The 16,953-nt window shown below is 40.9% G+C and overlaps 3 protein-coding genes across 5 annotated transcripts; 1 reads left to right on the forward strand and 2 right to left on the reverse strand.

Annotated features, from left to right (window-relative positions):
- Positions 1-204: 204 nt before the first annotated feature.
- On the reverse strand, positions 205-7,001 carry wee2 (WEE2 oocyte meiosis inhibiting kinase). Of its 3 annotated transcripts, none has more exons than XM_088377874.1 (12): positions 5,930-7,000; positions 5,244-5,536; positions 4,927-5,141; positions 4,248-4,305; positions 3,770-3,939; positions 3,053-3,174; positions 2,809-2,955; positions 2,540-2,647; positions 2,217-2,302; positions 1,962-2,132; positions 1,716-1,864; positions 205-519 (listed from the first exon to the last, which is right to left on the reverse strand). In XM_088377874.1, exons 1-12 carry the CDS (start codon positions 5,964-5,966, stop codon positions 357-359), a joined length of 1,719 nt encoding a protein of 572 aa, XP_088234000.1. In that variant the 5' UTR covers positions 5,967-7,000; the 3' UTR covers positions 205-356. The 3 variants fall into 3 exon arrangements, with proteins under 3 accessions (XP_088234000.1, XP_088234001.1, XP_088234003.1); XM_088377875.1 differs by having other exon boundaries at positions 6,019-6,090; XM_088377877.1 differs by having other exon boundaries at positions 371-519; positions 2,018-2,132; positions 5,930-7,001.
- dennd11 (DENN domain containing 11) lies at positions 6,525-12,432 on the forward strand. The gene is made up of 9 exons (XM_088377880.1): positions 6,525-7,099; positions 7,880-7,979; positions 8,074-8,232; positions 8,703-8,856; positions 8,935-9,073; positions 9,229-9,360; positions 9,460-9,610; positions 9,837-9,905; positions 10,085-12,432. The coding sequence occupies exons 1-9, from the start codon at positions 6,724-6,726 to the stop codon at positions 10,278-10,280; spliced, it is 1,476 nt and encodes a 491-aa protein (XP_088234006.1). The 5' UTR covers positions 6,525-6,723; the 3' UTR covers positions 10,281-12,432.
- Positions 12,433-12,993: 561 nt separating this feature from the next.
- On the reverse strand, positions 12,994-16,918 carry agk (acylglycerol kinase). Its single transcript, XM_088379727.1, has 14 exons — positions 16,510-16,918; positions 16,389-16,428; positions 16,219-16,298; positions 16,063-16,138; positions 15,851-15,976; positions 15,666-15,760; positions 14,651-14,720; positions 14,476-14,555; positions 14,181-14,238; positions 13,952-14,099; positions 13,780-13,877; positions 13,619-13,689; positions 13,449-13,533; positions 12,994-13,367 (listed from the first exon to the last, which is right to left on the reverse strand). The coding sequence occupies exons 1-14, from the start codon at positions 16,617-16,619 to the stop codon at positions 13,233-13,235; spliced, it is 1,272 nt and encodes a 423-aa protein (XP_088235853.1). The 5' UTR covers positions 16,620-16,918; the 3' UTR covers positions 12,994-13,232.
- Between the last annotated feature and the right edge of the window lie 35 nt (positions 16,919-16,953).

Genomic DNA, 16,953 nt, shown 5'->3' on the forward strand with positions numbered 1-16,953 from the left:
TAGACATGAAACATTTTGAAGGACCCAACGAGTTTAAGTGTCAGTGTGGTGACAACTTGGCAGTAAGAATAACATGAACAACAACTCGGGAAATTCCCCATTGTAGCTTTGAATTTTCTTCTGCTAATACTGCTGCTTAGTATCCTCATTCCAAATGAAACAGGTTCATTTCAATATTTAAACTGAAGAATCAGCAAAAAAAAATAATTCTTAAAATGTTTATTCACAGAAAAAAAAATTAAAAAACAGCAAAGTTTAACTAGCACTTGCCAAGTGATTGCAATCACTTATTTTCAGAACTAGCAAAATGGTTGCATGCACACCAATGGACAAGCTTCCAATGGGGCTTCCTCCCATCACACTTGATACCCTGGACAACCAAAGCTCATGGACCGCGCTGTCTTTCTACCTACAAGTTTCCTCCCAGATCTTGGTAGTGACCCCGTATTTTCAGGAAGTTTCAAGTCAGGCAGAGGGCTCATGGAGGGAAGAGCGGCCTGACGTGCCTCTTGGAGCTCTCTGTAAAGAAAAAACATGTTAACAAAAGTCCCAATAGTGGCACATCAGGGTCAGCAAGACTATCTGTTGGCATACATAAAAGATGACCTGATCCATTGTTTCAGGCAGCAAAGCTGAAGTTTGTTTGGGACGGTTTTTGAAGCAGATTTCACATTTGTCTCACATGACCTATATCCACTGCTTGTTTGGTCAGAGCAAGCCAAGTTTGCCTAGCAAAACATAGCGATCCGCATACATTAAATAACTATTATTATTATCAATTTAAAAAAGGAAATCATTGTCTCTGGTATGTTTTATTTTATTGAAACGTTTGTGTCTTGATACATTGATTTTGAACTTCTCCAAATGTACGTGGCAGAGTTGTGTTATATTGTTGTATTTTGAAAATATCAATGGCGGTTTTAGTCTCCACTGAAGGCCCGGATATCAATTTATCAATTTCACAGCCTGCCACTGTAATTTATACACACTAAATCACAGATGTCAAACTCAAGGCCTATCATGCGATTTTGTGCAATGCAAAAGGTTGCCACAATTTTTTTCCTTGACAAAAAAAAAAGCCATAAAAACTATAACTAAATTCAGGTTGGGGGGGCATCGATGTTATCTGATGGAGCAGTTGTAAGGACTCCCACACAGAACATATCAGGCGAGTGAGTAAATCAAACTGCGTCAAGCCTGGGCCATAAACATTGATCACAGTTCAGCTTCTGGCAAGCAAACATCATGGCTGGCAAGCAAACATCATGGCCAGCGATACAATTTTGTTTTTGGTCATTCCATTAAAGATGAACCTGACATGATGTTTAAATGTGATGCTTTGGTCATTCTAAAATATTTTAAATAATATGGATGGCTTTAAATAGAAACATATTTGGAAGAATACCTATCTCCAGGTTGATGTGATTATGCATAATAATAAAAAAACTAAGAATGCAATCAAAATACAAAAGCGATCCATGATAAAAAGTGACATCTGCTGGTCGTATTTAATGGTGCACTTCGATAATGTGACCTTACTTCTGTCATAGAAATGAAGTACATAACAATAATGTAAACAGGGCCATGATAGATATTGTAATTTTAAATGTTAAGGCATAAATATATTTTTTAATTATATAAGCGCATTCATTTGGAAATCAAAACTTGAAACTGCAGTGTGAATGAAGCTTAACTCATTTGTATTTCTTTCTTACTTTTCAAGCATGGCTGTCCTGAACTTTTCTACGTTTAGCTCACGCCGCAGCTGCGCCGCCAGTCTTCCGGTCTTCTCCTGTCTTAAGACGCTGTGCTTGCACAGCTCCTTGGCTGAGGGCCGTTTGGTGGGATTTGGATCCAACATCAACTAAAAGAAAGATGCAAAAAAAAATGGTCAAGTTTTGACTGTCCAAGGTGTTTTTCCACAACATAAACTCAACCAAACTTTACAAAGTAAGGGGTACCAGAAGCAGGTCTCTTAAAGGAGCACATAGCTCCCTTGGAAGCATGGGAAGGTTACCCTCTCGGAGCCGATGCCACTCGTCTCCATTTTGGGGCATTGGCGGAGCCCCTGCAGCCAACAGCACGGTAAGTCCCAAAGCAAAGATGTCTGCCATGGGAAGATGGGTGTAGTCCTGGTGCATATAAAGATGTCCATAAAAAAAACAATAAAGCTTTACAATGTGTCCTATAGATTATTTTTATGGGCTCCATTTTACCTCATGAAGAATCTCCTTGGCCAAAAAGCGGCTGTCCCCTTCCTCAACTTGAGGATTACTGGTTGATGTCACATGACCCAGATCCCCTGTTGATGATTCACGATAACATATTTAAGACATTCTCTGCCTGAAGTTGCAAACTTTTAGTTAAATTCCTGAACAGCTTGACAGCATTACTGCACTTGCAAAGTGTTCTTCTGGACCGTATGAATTATACTGGAACTAAATCGTGTCATAGTTCCCATGGGCCAAATACTCAATGGGCCTACATAATTCCTGTAGTGGACATGTACCACAAGTCATTCATCTATCATCATTCGTACCAATTTTGTACACAATTCCTGCTGGGTGGTTTCCTTCATCCTCCTCTTCCTCACTCTCCACCTCACCTGCTGTGCTTGAAACAGTACGCTGGCAGATAAAAATATTACCTAAAGATCCAAAGGAAATTTACAGAGGGAAAAAAGTTAACCAAAACTGCATAATTTTGGATGAGCATCAAATTATACAACTCCTGTGTTTATTTAATTAATAAATGTGTTAATTTTGTGATTGGACATAATACAGATAGTGTAAGAAAATTCAACCTTACTCGGTTTGATGTCCAGGTGCACAAGTCCTAAACTGTGGATGTACTTCAGACCCATAGACACTTGCAATAGCAAATATTTCAACTCCTCCGTAGAAAATATCTGCCCATTCATCTCCTTTGCCTTGATGACATCACTGAGACTTCCACCTAGCTCAAGCACAAACAAAACAAGGGTGTGACATGAGCTAAATCACATATGCAGATACAATTTTAAACTTAAAATCAAGTAAAAAAAACACCTTACCATTACAGTATTCATTCTGAATAATCATGTGGTCTTCCTCGGCCCACGCAGAATAATAGCGAACCACATGGGGATGGTGGCCAAGAACTGCGTGTGCATACACTTCCTTAAGAGCCAGCTGCCTAAGAGGACATGAAGTATTACGCATTTTATCAAATTCTGCTGCTCAAGCAATATGTATTATCATCCGAGTAAACGTAAAAAGAGAAAATCAAAGCTTAGACATCTGTGAGACAATTTAGTGAACACTACATATTACATCCATCCATCCATCCATCCATCCATCCATCCATCCATCCATCCATCCATCCATCCATCCATCCATCCATCCATCCATCCATCCATCCATCCATCCATCCATCCATCCATCCATCCATCCATCCATCCATCCATCCATCCATCCATCCATCCATCCATCCATCCATCCATCCATCCATCCATCCATCCATCCAGCAGATGTAAAGTCTCTAAGATACTATATGCATATATGAGTATACTTAAGGAATTAGAAAATGGTTTATGTTTTCTGTCTTTTAATCGAGTAGTATGACTTCCCCTTCAAATAAAATACGACTTTCAAAGGTGCTGTGAGAACATACGGTTACTACAGGTGGAGGGCAAAGAATAGGTTAGTTTCACTGGACCATTCTGTAGACGGAACACTGCATACAAACAGGAGCCAGGTAAAATCTCAGCAGTGCCGTGCCGCCAACTCACTCGTTTGCAGAGCCTGCGAGGGGCCGTCGGGATCGTTTGATGGCGTACAGGCAACCATCCAGCCTCTTCACACACTTGTAAACGGTTCCAAACTCACCCACGCCAATACGTTCCAGCTCCAGGAACTCACTTTCGTACCGTGACAACATGAGGGCTTGGACAGCTTGCCTCTGAGTGTACACACACACACAAGCACACGCACACAGAAGGACAAAGCATCTTTAAAGAAAGAACCTGCGTCATCGTGCTGAATCTTTAATTTGGTAATAGCCAGGAGGAGATTTGTCATTTGTGCTACCATGTATAGTAATCCACAACCTGTGTGCACATTTTGACAGCTTTGGTTCCGTCAGAGATTCCGCTAAGGAATTCCGGAAGGTGAATTGGAGGCATGTCAGTTTGGAAAGCAAAAAAATGGAGGAGGCAGCCAAGGATGACGCAGCTTTCGATAGGGAGGTGCAGTCAGAGATAAAAATACCTTTGGTGGTAGGAAGGCTTCATCATCCTCCTCTGATGATGTCAGGCTGTGTTTTAATCTAAAAGACAAAATACAGTTAAGTTGATTATTATTTTGACACTTTTTTGTATTCATTATACAGTTGGCTAATTCTTACACAATGCTGATTGTGAATGTTAAGATTCCCTGTGCAGTTAATTAAGGTTGATGGCAACAGTTGAATCTGATTATAATACTTTTTATTATTCTCAGGATTTTTTTTTTTTTTTAAATTAACGCATTGAAAACCGGTGTCTCACAACAAACAGTGTTCAACCACAGATTCCAAAGCGCCATTTTCCCTCCGGGAGGAAACTAGCCGAATAATCAATGTCTCGTTACATGTGGGCCATTAGGCGAGTGATTAAGAAGGTCGCCTGTGACTGATGGGCTGCAGGTTTGATTCTCTTGACTGGTGCAGTCAAGTCCATAGGCAAGACATCCACACCTATCTCATTTTTTTGAGCCATAATCTATTTGAAATAAAACAAACGTGACTGTGCGGCAGAATTTCCGCTTTAAATTGAAGCTGTTTTCATCCAGATTATGCAAACAGTTAAGGAATTAAAACACTTTGTATTTATGTTGCCCACTTTATACTGGACCAAAAATAATTGGACAAAAATTTTTTAACGCACTGGATTAAAATTCCAGACTTTACCTGTGTCCATAGTCTGCATCAGTATCACTCCTACAGCAACTTTTCCACTGCCGCTGCTGCTCACTGAACCTGTTCTCGGAATTGGGGGTGAATGGGTTCACATTGACTGAAGGCACCTGGATGAGGCTTGAAACAGCCGAGGCGTAACGCAGGGTCCTGGGTTGTCGATTTATTTTAGTGCTGGAAAAAGGCTGCGACGACTTGGACAACAGACTCTGGGGTGGGTGTTGCATAATAGGGATGACAATTTGGCATTACGAATGTATTTTGATAGACAACATTGAATGCTACAAGAGGGAAGGAGTGACTCCCCCTACCTTTGGAGTGCTGGGGGAATCACAAAGCCTCAACTTCTTCCAAGTGGCGTAAGGAATGGGGCTGGTGCAGTTCAAAGGTGAAGATATGGCGTTGTTTCGACTGCGGTGGCGCTGCACCCTGGGTGTTCTGCACGCAGGGCTGCTGGGACTTTGCATCCTAGATGTGCAGTCATCAGAGTTGTTGTCGCTGCCACTGCCACTGCTGCGGCTGCCACTGTCACTGCCGACCTTTCCACAACTGGAGAAATCCAGCCGCTGGGAGATCTCATCGAACAAATTCGCCATGCTGGGGCCTTCATTTACAACACAGTTGTCAAACATCTAGCAACATCTTTGTGTTTTAAGCATATTATAGGGATCTACATTATGATTCTTGAGATATCAAAATTTCAAACTGTCTTCACTTTCAATAATGTTAAGTAAGCATTTTCTGTGACCAAAACCTTTTATAAAAAATAGTTTATCTTAAATTAATTTCCTTTTTACTACTTTCTTTTTGCTCCCTATCAACCAACTAAACATGTTTTTTTAAAAATATTTGTTTAGATCGCTATATGGAGCGATCATCATTTTTACAAACACATTGCGTGCATCCTATTCTATTATTTGCACATTTTGTTATGCGACATTTTGGGCTATATAGTCAATACCGGAATTAGTAACATTTGTCTCAAGGGCGAATTTACCTGCTAATCCGATCGTTAATCTATTTATTGAGTTCATAAATCGTCGTATAACCCCTGAATTTTGATGTACATTTATCACGTATACTCACGAACGACCCACTTTCCTTAACCACCACGCTTGAACTTCGCGCTTCATATGTAAATTACTTCCTGTTTAAATAAATGATGTCACCGGGTTAATGTTTAATTGAACACGTCATCTGTAAACCGAATTTAGTGTTTGCAAACCTTTTTGTTTGTTGGTTGGTTTGTTTTGATTTAAAAAATAATAAAAACCATGTAGGCTTTATAACTTGTGTTAATCAGGTTTTCATGATGCACAATTATTTATTTTTTTTCGACAATTGCATGTTTAGTGATGCCTTGCAATGAATGTGTGCAACAGGGTCGTTCTTTTCAAGCACAAAGCGATTCAGGATTAAATATGAACCAAATTAGGTCACACTATAGGCCAAGTGGAGCCAGTGATGTGGGCACGTGGGCGGAAGTGGTTACGTCAACAAAACAGAGCGAGCGAAAGAGAGAGAGAGAGAGCAAGCGAGAGAGCGAGAGAGCGAGAGAGAGAGAGAGAGAGAGAGAGAGAGAGAGAGAGAGAGAGAGAGCGAGAGAGAGAGAGAGAGAGAGCAGGCGGATCTTCCGCCCCATCGCTGATGTGACAAGCTCCCAAATGAAAAGAAAACAACACTGCAAGCCAGGGGCAACCATGACGCAGTTCTAGGCTCGTCGATTCGCGTGGACGACCAATAAGTGAATATTCTCTTCTCGGCCTGCCAGCCGTCGACGGCAGCGGCACCATGGTGGAGCAGTCGGACCGAGCCCCGCTCCTGGACTGGGAAGAGATCCCACCGTCGTCCGATCCGAACCAGGCGGCTCCGTCGCTACCTGCGGCGCCCAAGGAAAAGGGAGATGTGACGTCGCGGAAAAAAACTTCGACTCCAGTGTGTCTCCAGGTGACAGAGATTGGCAGAAGGAACGACAATTGCACCGTCATCAGCTGCCCGACAGCTGTTGTTGACGGCCGGGAGAGAAGCCCGATGGGCCGGGAAAAGCGTCCAAGCCATATGCAGGGTCAGCCGGTTCCTCCCTTCCCGGATGTGACAGTGAGAGATCAGTGGGAGGAAAAAGATCACATCGTGGCTGTGTTTGTCGTCACCTTTAATACACGGTCAGGTAAGGAAGACTCAGCATTATAATCCTCTAAAACAGTTGCTGTCAAACTTTGTAAATACCACTACAATGACCTACATTGAAATACAGTAACATAGTAGGCCAATGTGTTCATCAAACAATAAGGTGGTTTTGATCCCCAATATTTACCCAAATTTGTATGAATGACTATTCCAAATACAAGTCATCAGCCTCTTTGACTAGTAATAATCAACCCTGAAAAGCCCAAAACGGTTTGTCCTTCATATCTGCAGTTAAAATGATAGATTATTTTAGAATGTTTAAAAAAATAATCAGAGTGCATCAAAGAGGCCTTTTCATCTTTAGATTTTTCTATATGCAGCCCTTGGAGGAAAACGTTTGGGCAGTCATCATAATATACTAAGATGAAACGCATGAATGCCTGCATGCAGTGCGGGTGAGAGCACATGGATGAGCAGTCTTGGTGGGACGATATATCAATATCACTATTATGTCAGTTTTGTTAATCGTATGATGATAATACCCAATCGCCATATATCGATATTATAGCCATGCTATTAATAAGATGCAAGTCTCAGTGAGTTATTGAGCTTGTGCTTGCTTTGTTTGTAATGTTGTCACTTCCCAGCCCAGCTCTTCACGGAGTCTATTTCATTAGCTGAGTCACTGCTTTCCCGCCAGGCCTGACCTCTTCCTACCACTAGAAATGATTGAATAAGAGGAAGTGTTCATGATGAAAGTATAGTACTGTTAGTGAACATGACGACACATCTAATCGTGTGTATTGTATGTCCATGGCAGGGAACATGATCGAGTGGTGCTTACCTCATGACATTAACCTGGATGGAGTTGAATTCAAGGCAATGGCCAGCGGTTCACATAGGATTACGAATGACTTTGTGTATGTACTACCACCCGCCCTTTTTTCCCCACAAAGTGTTATCATTGCACTTATATTTCCACGCTCACTCCTGATCCTTGTGTGTCCTTGGTAGATATTTCCGCAAAGGCTCTTACTTTGGGCTGGCCTGCTTTGCTAATATGCCTGTGGACAACGAATTGGAACGGGGAGCCCGGATGAAGTCTGTAGGAATTCTGTCGCCTTCCTACACGCTGCTGTACCGCTATATGCACTTCCTGGAGAACCAAGTCAGGTAAGATACTGTGTGTTGAAAAAAGAAAAGTCAGGAAAGCCTTCTGGAACCATTATTTAAAATGTTTTTGAATGTGATTGGTAAATTCTGAACACAGCCACGTCAGTGTTATTAGACAGTGTGCACAATAACCTCCCTTTCCTAATGTGTTGTGCAGGTCACAATAATGGTGGGAAATTATTTACCTTGGTCTCATTTTTTACAAAATCCTGCCTTGTGTAGACTTTTTGTGTATTTCAATGTTTAACTTAACTTCCACGAGGCGTATTAAGAACACCTTTCAGACACCATTGCAGTCAAAACCATGATAATGAACATAGCATGTACCTAATGTAGTGTCCAGTGAGGATCCTCATCCCCGAAACAATCATGAAATGAAGACCAGTATATACTGTATAACAAAACTGGCTTTGTTTCCGTGGCATTACATCAAGCTGGAGTCATCATCTCACGTTGCAATCACTTTATAGACTCCAGTTAAAGAATCCATACCGCTATTCCCCCCTGGAGGCCTTCTATGAAGACAAGAAGGCCATCCTTCCACCGACAGTAAACGGCCTAGTCACTGCTTGCCCTACCTGGAGTGTGACCACCATCAACCGCTGTATGCATCCAGAAATGAAGGTATTCATAATTGCATCCAACAGTGCAAGTCTGTGTTAATCCTCTGCAGCATCTTGAAACATCGTTGACTTTGTGCAGATCACTCACCCGGCAGGCTGCATGTCCCAGTTTGTCCAGTTTTTCGGGGAGCACATAATGGTTTTGTGGAAGTTTGCACTGCTTCGGAAGCGGCTCCTCATCTTCTCCCCACCACCTGTCGGTGTGGTCTGCTATAGAGGTGTGGCGGCTGGAACTTAAAATGCTTGACTGAGTTATGTCTTCCTTTGGCATTTGTCAACTGGTGTCATCACATTGCTTATGGGCACCTGATTGGATAAGGAATGACATGATAAATGGTGACAGATGGTTAATGGGATCCTCTTTCTGTCTCAGTTTACTGCTGTTGCAGCCTGGCCAATGTCTCTTTACCTGGAATTGGAGTGTCTGTGCCTGAATTACGACCTTTCTTTTACATCAACGTAGCTGACATCCCTGCACTGGAAACAGAGATGTCATATGTGGCCTGTGAGTGCACCTTGACAGATAATAAGTGCACCAAAACGTGTATGTATGGTAAATTTAATCAGAAATAGGTATTAAAAACATGTTCACCTATGCTTTTAGGCACCACCGAGAAGATTTTTGAAGACAAGAAGGATTTGCACGATCTGTACATTGATAACCAAAATGTGAAAACACACAGGAGCCATTTACTACCCTTGCTGCGATTGAATGCTGCAGATAAAGAGAGATACAGGAAACTGAGTGAACAGAGGTATGCGACATTGTGTAATGTAATGCTGAGCAACACGATAGGGATGCTTTTAATTTGATTTAGTTATACATTATTTGATACACTGAAATAATTAAAGATGCATTGACAATTGCTGAATCAATATTATGGTGCTTTTTTTAATTTTTTATACACGAGTTTCAGTGTAATTATGAATTGCATGTATTGAAAGTACGTAGAGGATTTCACAACCAAATGATTTTTCCAGGCAATTGTTGCTGTATTCTCAAGAAGTGGATGGAGACTGTACGTCAAATGAGGAAGATCTTTTTATTGTGTAAGTGCTTGAAATGTTTACCTGAAGAATGCAAAATGGACATAAAAAGTGTATCCAGTTATCTGAAAAATGACACCAAGATAAATCATTTTTTTCTCCACCATTAATGTCACCTATAACTTGTACCACTATCTCCTTGATGCATTTTTTATAACCATGAACCTTTGTTCCTCTTCCAGATTCTTCATGGAGCTTAATAACCGCATCTTCCAGATCCTTTCCGAGGTTGCGGGTAGTGCTGATCCCACCTTAACGGCGGAGCATGTGAGAGCCATGGGGCTGGATCCCCAGGGCGATCGCTGCTTCCTGGTGGAGCTGCTGGAGATGTACGGTGTTGATGTCACTCTGGTTGTCGATAACCTCTGCTGCCACTAGCCTTGGAAATGCAGGATTACACCAGTCGGCGGTGACTTTAAGAAACACACACGCACACATACACACACACACAAACACCGAGACACTACTTACACCCCGAGCCTTCATCTGTTGCCTGCTCTTCCATTGTCGGTGTTTGTTTTCGTTTGTGTAAATTGTGTCATCTGGCTGTCGAAGTGGAATGGACTCAGTCCTGGCTGATGGTGCTGTGCTCTTTTAGCCATCTTATTACTGTACTCTTTTTGTTTGTGTTTCCCCCAACACTGGATATGTGCTCGATAATATTATGGTGTGAACGATGCCTCCCTGTGCACCAATCAGTGAATTGCACTGGAATGGAATTGGACTGTCTGTCATTCTGCTGTGATCCTTGTCCATTTGTGAGAGAGTTGACCACTCTTTTGGCTTTACAAAAAAAAAGAAGCAATAGAAGTCTGCATCTTTGTCGGCGATGGGCCTTTCACATTATTTCGTAAATCGTTCACATTTTGGCACCTTCATCTTGAGTTAGGTTCTCAATGAATGTGATTCTATGACACGTTATTATGAATGCTGCATCTTTTTACGCCACGGGACTATTTGTCACACTGATCATGCATCTTACACGCTCAGAAAAAAAAGTCATTGTATCCCGGGGTACGATGTTTTCTTACTGCAACTCAAAGGTACTCTTGTATTTGTACTGTTTGTACCTGTACCTCTTGAGTCCAGAAGTGTGTGAATGCTGAGAGACAAGCAATGCTTGTATTAGCACACGCAACAGATTGGGGGGAAAAAGTTGACTACATTCTTCTCTAGTCGATCACAGGCTGAATTGGGCAGCTGCACCAAAATTGGCTATGTGAACCATCGTATTACCAAATGGTCGCTAGAAGTGATTTTATGGAGAAAAATAATGATGACATGGTTAGTGACAGAATTGTTTTCAATAAAAATGCTGTGATGTCATCCACGGTTCTGCTTACAGCAGTAGTTTGCTAATTTATCAACTTGCATTAGAGTCCTCAACTGCATTTTGCAACATTTCTGAGATCTCTTAGAATTCACACTTGACTTCTAAGGTGAAATTATTGGCCCTATGGCATACATTAGTGTGGATTACATCTGGGTGGAGAGAAATAGACTTCTCTGGGACCCTCATTTCTGACACTTTAAGGGGATTTGTGTGTTGTTACTGAAACACTGTTGAGGCTGTTCATCCGCTTCTCTTTGTTCTCAGCTTTTTGAATGAAGGGTCCTTGATGGAGCGCAGAGGAGATCCTCCTCCTGCCTTGTGTCTCTGTGACAAAGTTCTCTTTGTATTGCGATGCTAGGCAGCAGCTTTAACGCTTCCTCATTGAAATTCACAAAATTAAAAACCTCCCCCGCTTCTCTCTTTTCATCGCCATCTCTTTGAGTAAATCCAAGTCTGGAGTGGGATCAAGTGTGTCTGAACACTGCTAGCAAACTGTGGAAGTAATCCATCGCAGTGCCAGTCTCCAATAATTTTGTTCCATGTTGGAACACCAAGGCTGGGGCTAATATAAATTCACAGAAGTGGTTCTCAAATGTCTCAATAATTAACCCCTATCCAAGCGAGGAACTACTAATTTAGAAGGATGCCAGAAACAGCTTTATTGTGGTTTGACACCATGCTTTCTAGGTTGGTTTATTAAACATCAAGTGCAATTTGTACTGTACATATTTAAAAGAACAAAAACTTAAGCTTTGTTTATTTTTAAACGGGGCCTTAAGGAAATATGACTTATGACATCAGTGCGTCACTGTTATACTGTATGCAATTAAGTATAGTATATATAAGTATATGAATGCTCTGTTGCCTTGGACCAGTCTATTTACTTTTCAGCAGCCAAGATTATTTGCATTCCTGGTGTACATGAAATGTCAAAAGTGGGTTGACATACACACAAATACACAAATGTGTAAGACTCATTGTGGAGATGCTCACCGATGCATACCAGCATTAGCTACAATTACTGTTTGTATAATGTGCCACTCTGAATGTCCAAGACACACATTGTACATTTTCTACTTGACTGTAGTGTATACCAAGAGCAGTCACTGGAATTAAACATTAAACACATCTGAAGTCAATAGCATGAGCAACTGTTAATTACACTGTACTTTGTATAACAATAAAACATTTATTGTCTTTTCTGTCCAGATTTATTATGCATCTTACTTATTTTGTATTGCTGAGAAGTTTCATGTAGATGATCAAAGTAGCAGCATAAAATAAGCTCCAACACCTACCTGTGTGACTTCTCATGACCTCCCGTGGGGACAAGCGGTTCAGATAATGGATGGACATGTGTGACTTCACACTTAATGGACACTTTTTGGTACACTTGCAAAATCCATTATAATAGCTAAATTGGTGAGGAATTTTGACATCCAATTATGGTTTTATGCTTTATCAGGATTTGTTTTTCCGTCAAGAATTTCTGGAGTTGAATAAATGGTTGTCATTTCTATATATAGATTTTTGCTATTCGGTGGTCGGCCCGGTCTTGGGTGCACTCTTTTTCTTTTCAAGAGTTTCAGTAAACTGCTGCTTGAATATCACTGATATACTGATATGTTTTAGAAGGTTGACTTTAGCAGTCTATTGGCACTGAGGCTTACAGATGACTACAATTAATAAACAAACCTTGACTTTGATTACAAGACTGTTAATAATAGAAAAGCACCAGAAAGAAGTGACAAACACAACTCTTGTCTACATTGGCATTTAATAATGTAAATACAAAGACAATGTATACATGGAATACGGGCTGAGATGAGAATGCAATGTAACTGATGACATGATTTCATCTTTCTTTTCTACAAGATATAGAAAGACACCAGTTAATGACTACCGGTATTTAAAACTGTAAGTTTTCATATTATTTGGTGAGGTGGTTAAGCCTGTCTGTTTTTTGAGGCGTTATTTTTGTCTCCTCCAGTTTCTCTTCACTGCGTATGTGACAGAAGCTCTTGTCGACGCTCTGCACTCATGAAAAAATGTAGTTTCCGTGGCAACAGTCTTATCTCCACAGGCATGGCCTCGTACTCCTCGTTGTCGATGTTGAAGAAACTGCCAGTGTCCTACAGGGTGACAACACAAGGGTCAACTGAAAGACACGCCCTGCTTGACTTCACATGTAGCGGAAGGTTAGTTGAAGTGACCTGTGGTAGCTGCAGCCGGCAAGCACTGGCTTCCATTTTTGTAGAATTTGCAGTGAGAACAGATGGGTCGTTATGTTTTTGTTTTCTGTGAGGAAGAAGAGGGGAACGTTGATTTTTTTTTTTTTGGTACATTCACACTTTGCTGTGTGAATGTTGACCGTGACACCAACCCGACGGTGATGAATTCGCCCACTGTGAAGTTGTCAGACTCGGCGCAAATCATCATGGAGTCATTTATGCGCTGCAAGTTCACAAAAAGACAAATTAAGAGAAAGAATTGCGAGAAAGTGTTACAGGTGCACCAAATGTTCAATTTTGATGTTATACTGACGCGCTCAACAGGGTTCTTGTTGTGCGTTTGAATAAACAGCTCGACTGATGATAGCTTGGTTTCCTCCCATTGCTCCGGTTCTTCTGCTTTTGGAGGCTCTGCAGAAAAAAATTTGGAGAGTGAAAGTACTCTTGGGACACAGTAGTCAGCACTTCCGTATTGTAAACAATACCTTCCAGAGGCGGATTCCAGTAGTTTTTCAGTCTGCGGATAATGCGATTGAGCAGGTTGGGTCTGGGAGGCTTATAAGGAGGCAAGTCAGGCGGCCGAAGTGTGGGAGCCAAGTAGTTCACTGTGACGTCATGTAGTAAGGGCCACTCCTATGTCAGTTTATAACAGTGACTAACTGATGGCCACACCATATGTTATAGTATAAGATTGATGCAAAGTGACAAACCTACCCGAAGGGTGTGAAACCAATGAGCAGCAATTGTCTTCAGTGGTCCAAGGTACCAATATCTATGCAAAACGTTACGGGGTTTATTTCAAGCTATACGCACAAATTTCCCATCATGAATGTAAAGGAGACATAAAGGGTGCTTTAATTTGGTAGAATTGTCATATGACAATTAATCCTGCCATTTTAACCTTATAAAAGATGGTTTGGAGTTATCTGTATAATCCTCTACTAAAATACCCTAAAATGAACAATGGTGTCCCCAAAAAATACTTAGGTGAACAAACTCAAACTCTTACTTGCTAACAGTTGCAGAAACATCTCGAAAAGAACCCCAACGCAGTGACATCAGGCCAAAGACGGGCTTCTCTGTGTCCGCCTGAAAGCATACACCTGAACATTTAAATTCATCTGAAAACACAGGCTAAAAATAATTTCTCACCAAAACAAATGCATTCAAATAAGGTTTCTCACTTTGATTTGAAGTACATCCAAAGGCACGGTTTCTCCCTTCAGGATGGACAGAGTTGCTGACGTAATGTCCCTGCACATTTGTAGGCGATTAAAAATAGATAAATAAGAAATGGCTTAACTATTCAACAAGCTATCAATATATTTTTGCTCAATTTTGGATTCTTGCATCAAACAGTCAATTGCCGTAATTTTCTTCACAACTGCCCATGGATCAATCTTGTAATTTTATTTTTTTACGGTCACATAATTCTTTACTTTTTATTGCTTGGATGCAAATAGTTGGGTCTTTGGATATCCTGACTACACATCAAGCGTGGAATTCAACAAGTGCATGAATTTTTAGGTACCTGCCGACTGTATTTCTAATAAAGTCAAAGTTAAAGTCCCAATGATCATCGTCACACACACATCTGGGTGTGGTGAAATTTGTCCTCTGCATTTAACCCATCCCCATGTGATTTTGATCCATCCCCTGGGGGAGAGGGGAGCAGTGAGCAGCAGCGGTGCCGCGCTCGGGAATCATTTGGTGATCTAACCCCCCAATTCCAACCCTTAATGCTGAGTGCCAAGCAGGGAGGCAATGGGTCCCATTTTTATAGTCTTTGGTATGACCCGGCCGGGGTTTGAACCCACAACCTTCCAGCCTCAGGGCGGACACTCTACTACTAGGCCACTGAGCTGTCTGTGAATGTCTGTGAATGAGCATTTCTGTACTTCCATTAATTTACGTTCCAATCATCCCCAAGCTTCTTGGACCATGTCATTATCAGCTAGGCTAAGATTCAGAGCTACTTTCAAGAAAAGGTGTGTACCTTATTTGTGTTTAAACATGTTTTGGGTGATTTGCCATATACATGTTACTGTGAATTGCTGCTACCAGTATATTGTTTTAACGGTTTATAATTGTTTTTAATGTTTTTCTTATTTGCGGCACTCAAGTTGATTCGTGTGACACAGGTAAAATTGTGATGATTTATTACTTTTTCAGATCTATTGTGAAGAGTTTAATACTCACTTGACCTTGTTGTCACTGCGGATGTAAAGACTGGCACTCAAAGCATTTTGAGAGCCAAGTGGAATAAATCCAATTGGTGTGCGACTGAATGAGTCCTGTGGACATAAACCAGTTTTGGATGAAGTACAAACACTATTTATACATTTCAAAAGTATTATTCATCATCACTACACAAGCAAACCTACTTGATCTGACCTCCGCAGTAAGCCAGTAATGACTTCCTGCAAAGTGCCATCCCCTCCGGCCACTATCAGCATGTCTGTCTGTTCCATGAGATCCATCAATTTTTTGGCTTGACCTTCATAATCCATCTGTAAGGATATAACACACACACATATATGGAATTACATCATACATGTGGCCTGAACATCTCGTCAGGTTTTCAATATAAAAATACCTTCACTATTGTAATCTCAATGCCAGCTAGGTGTAAAATAGGAGCAGCATTCTTTTCAAACAAACTGTTGGCTTTCCTGTGAAAACATTATGCAAAAAATTATGCAGAAGCACACAGGAATTATAGGGGGTTTATAAGTAGATGTCTCTTCCTCACCCATTACAAGCTGCAGGGTTCAGGATCACGGTGGCCTTCTTTAAACGTTCATTTGGCGCTATTATTTGTCGTCCAAATTCCTGACAATATATAAAAAAACAAATAAATTTGGGAGCGTTTTATTTAGTTTCTACTTAATTCATGATCAATGTATACTTTATTAGACTTACCCTAGCTTCCAGGCATGCCTCTCTTCGCAGAACATTGTCACTAAAACGATCATATTCATAAAACCTAAGTCACACATACAGTTTTATGCTGCGTTTTGTCCGATTGATACTGATTACTCACCAGTGTCTCCCATAGAGCCAGTGGCTTCCGTAAGCTAGGACGCACACAGCAAATGTTGACTTCTTCCAATGATTACGCAATGTCCGAAAAACTTTCACAACCCGCGCCATTGAACAGTCAAGTCTATAAAGCACAAAAATAAAATAACAAATGCTATAACATGTTTGATTCGTAAAATAGGTTAACTTCACTTGCAGCGGTCACCGGTTGTCACCAACGTGGAGGTGTTACACCAAAATATTACGGCTAGACTCAACATAAAATGATGGGAACTTTGGTTCCACATCTAGTATTATTACGATCCCAGTTTGAGGCGTATTTAAAATCGGAAAAACGACAATAATTATATCAAATTTAAATATGAATACATTAAAGTATAACGAATAATCCATAAATTGAAAATTTACGGCGAGCAATGGTTGAATAGATTTCCTATATAAAGGA

The sequence above is a fragment of the Syngnathus floridae genome, chromosome 6 (assembly GCF_059516105.1).
Source record: "Syngnathus floridae isolate MCC-2025c chromosome 6, RoL_Sflo_1.0, whole genome shotgun sequence".
In the NCBI taxonomy this organism is placed as follows: domain Eukaryota; kingdom Metazoa; phylum Chordata; class Actinopteri; order Syngnathiformes; family Syngnathidae; genus Syngnathus; species Syngnathus floridae.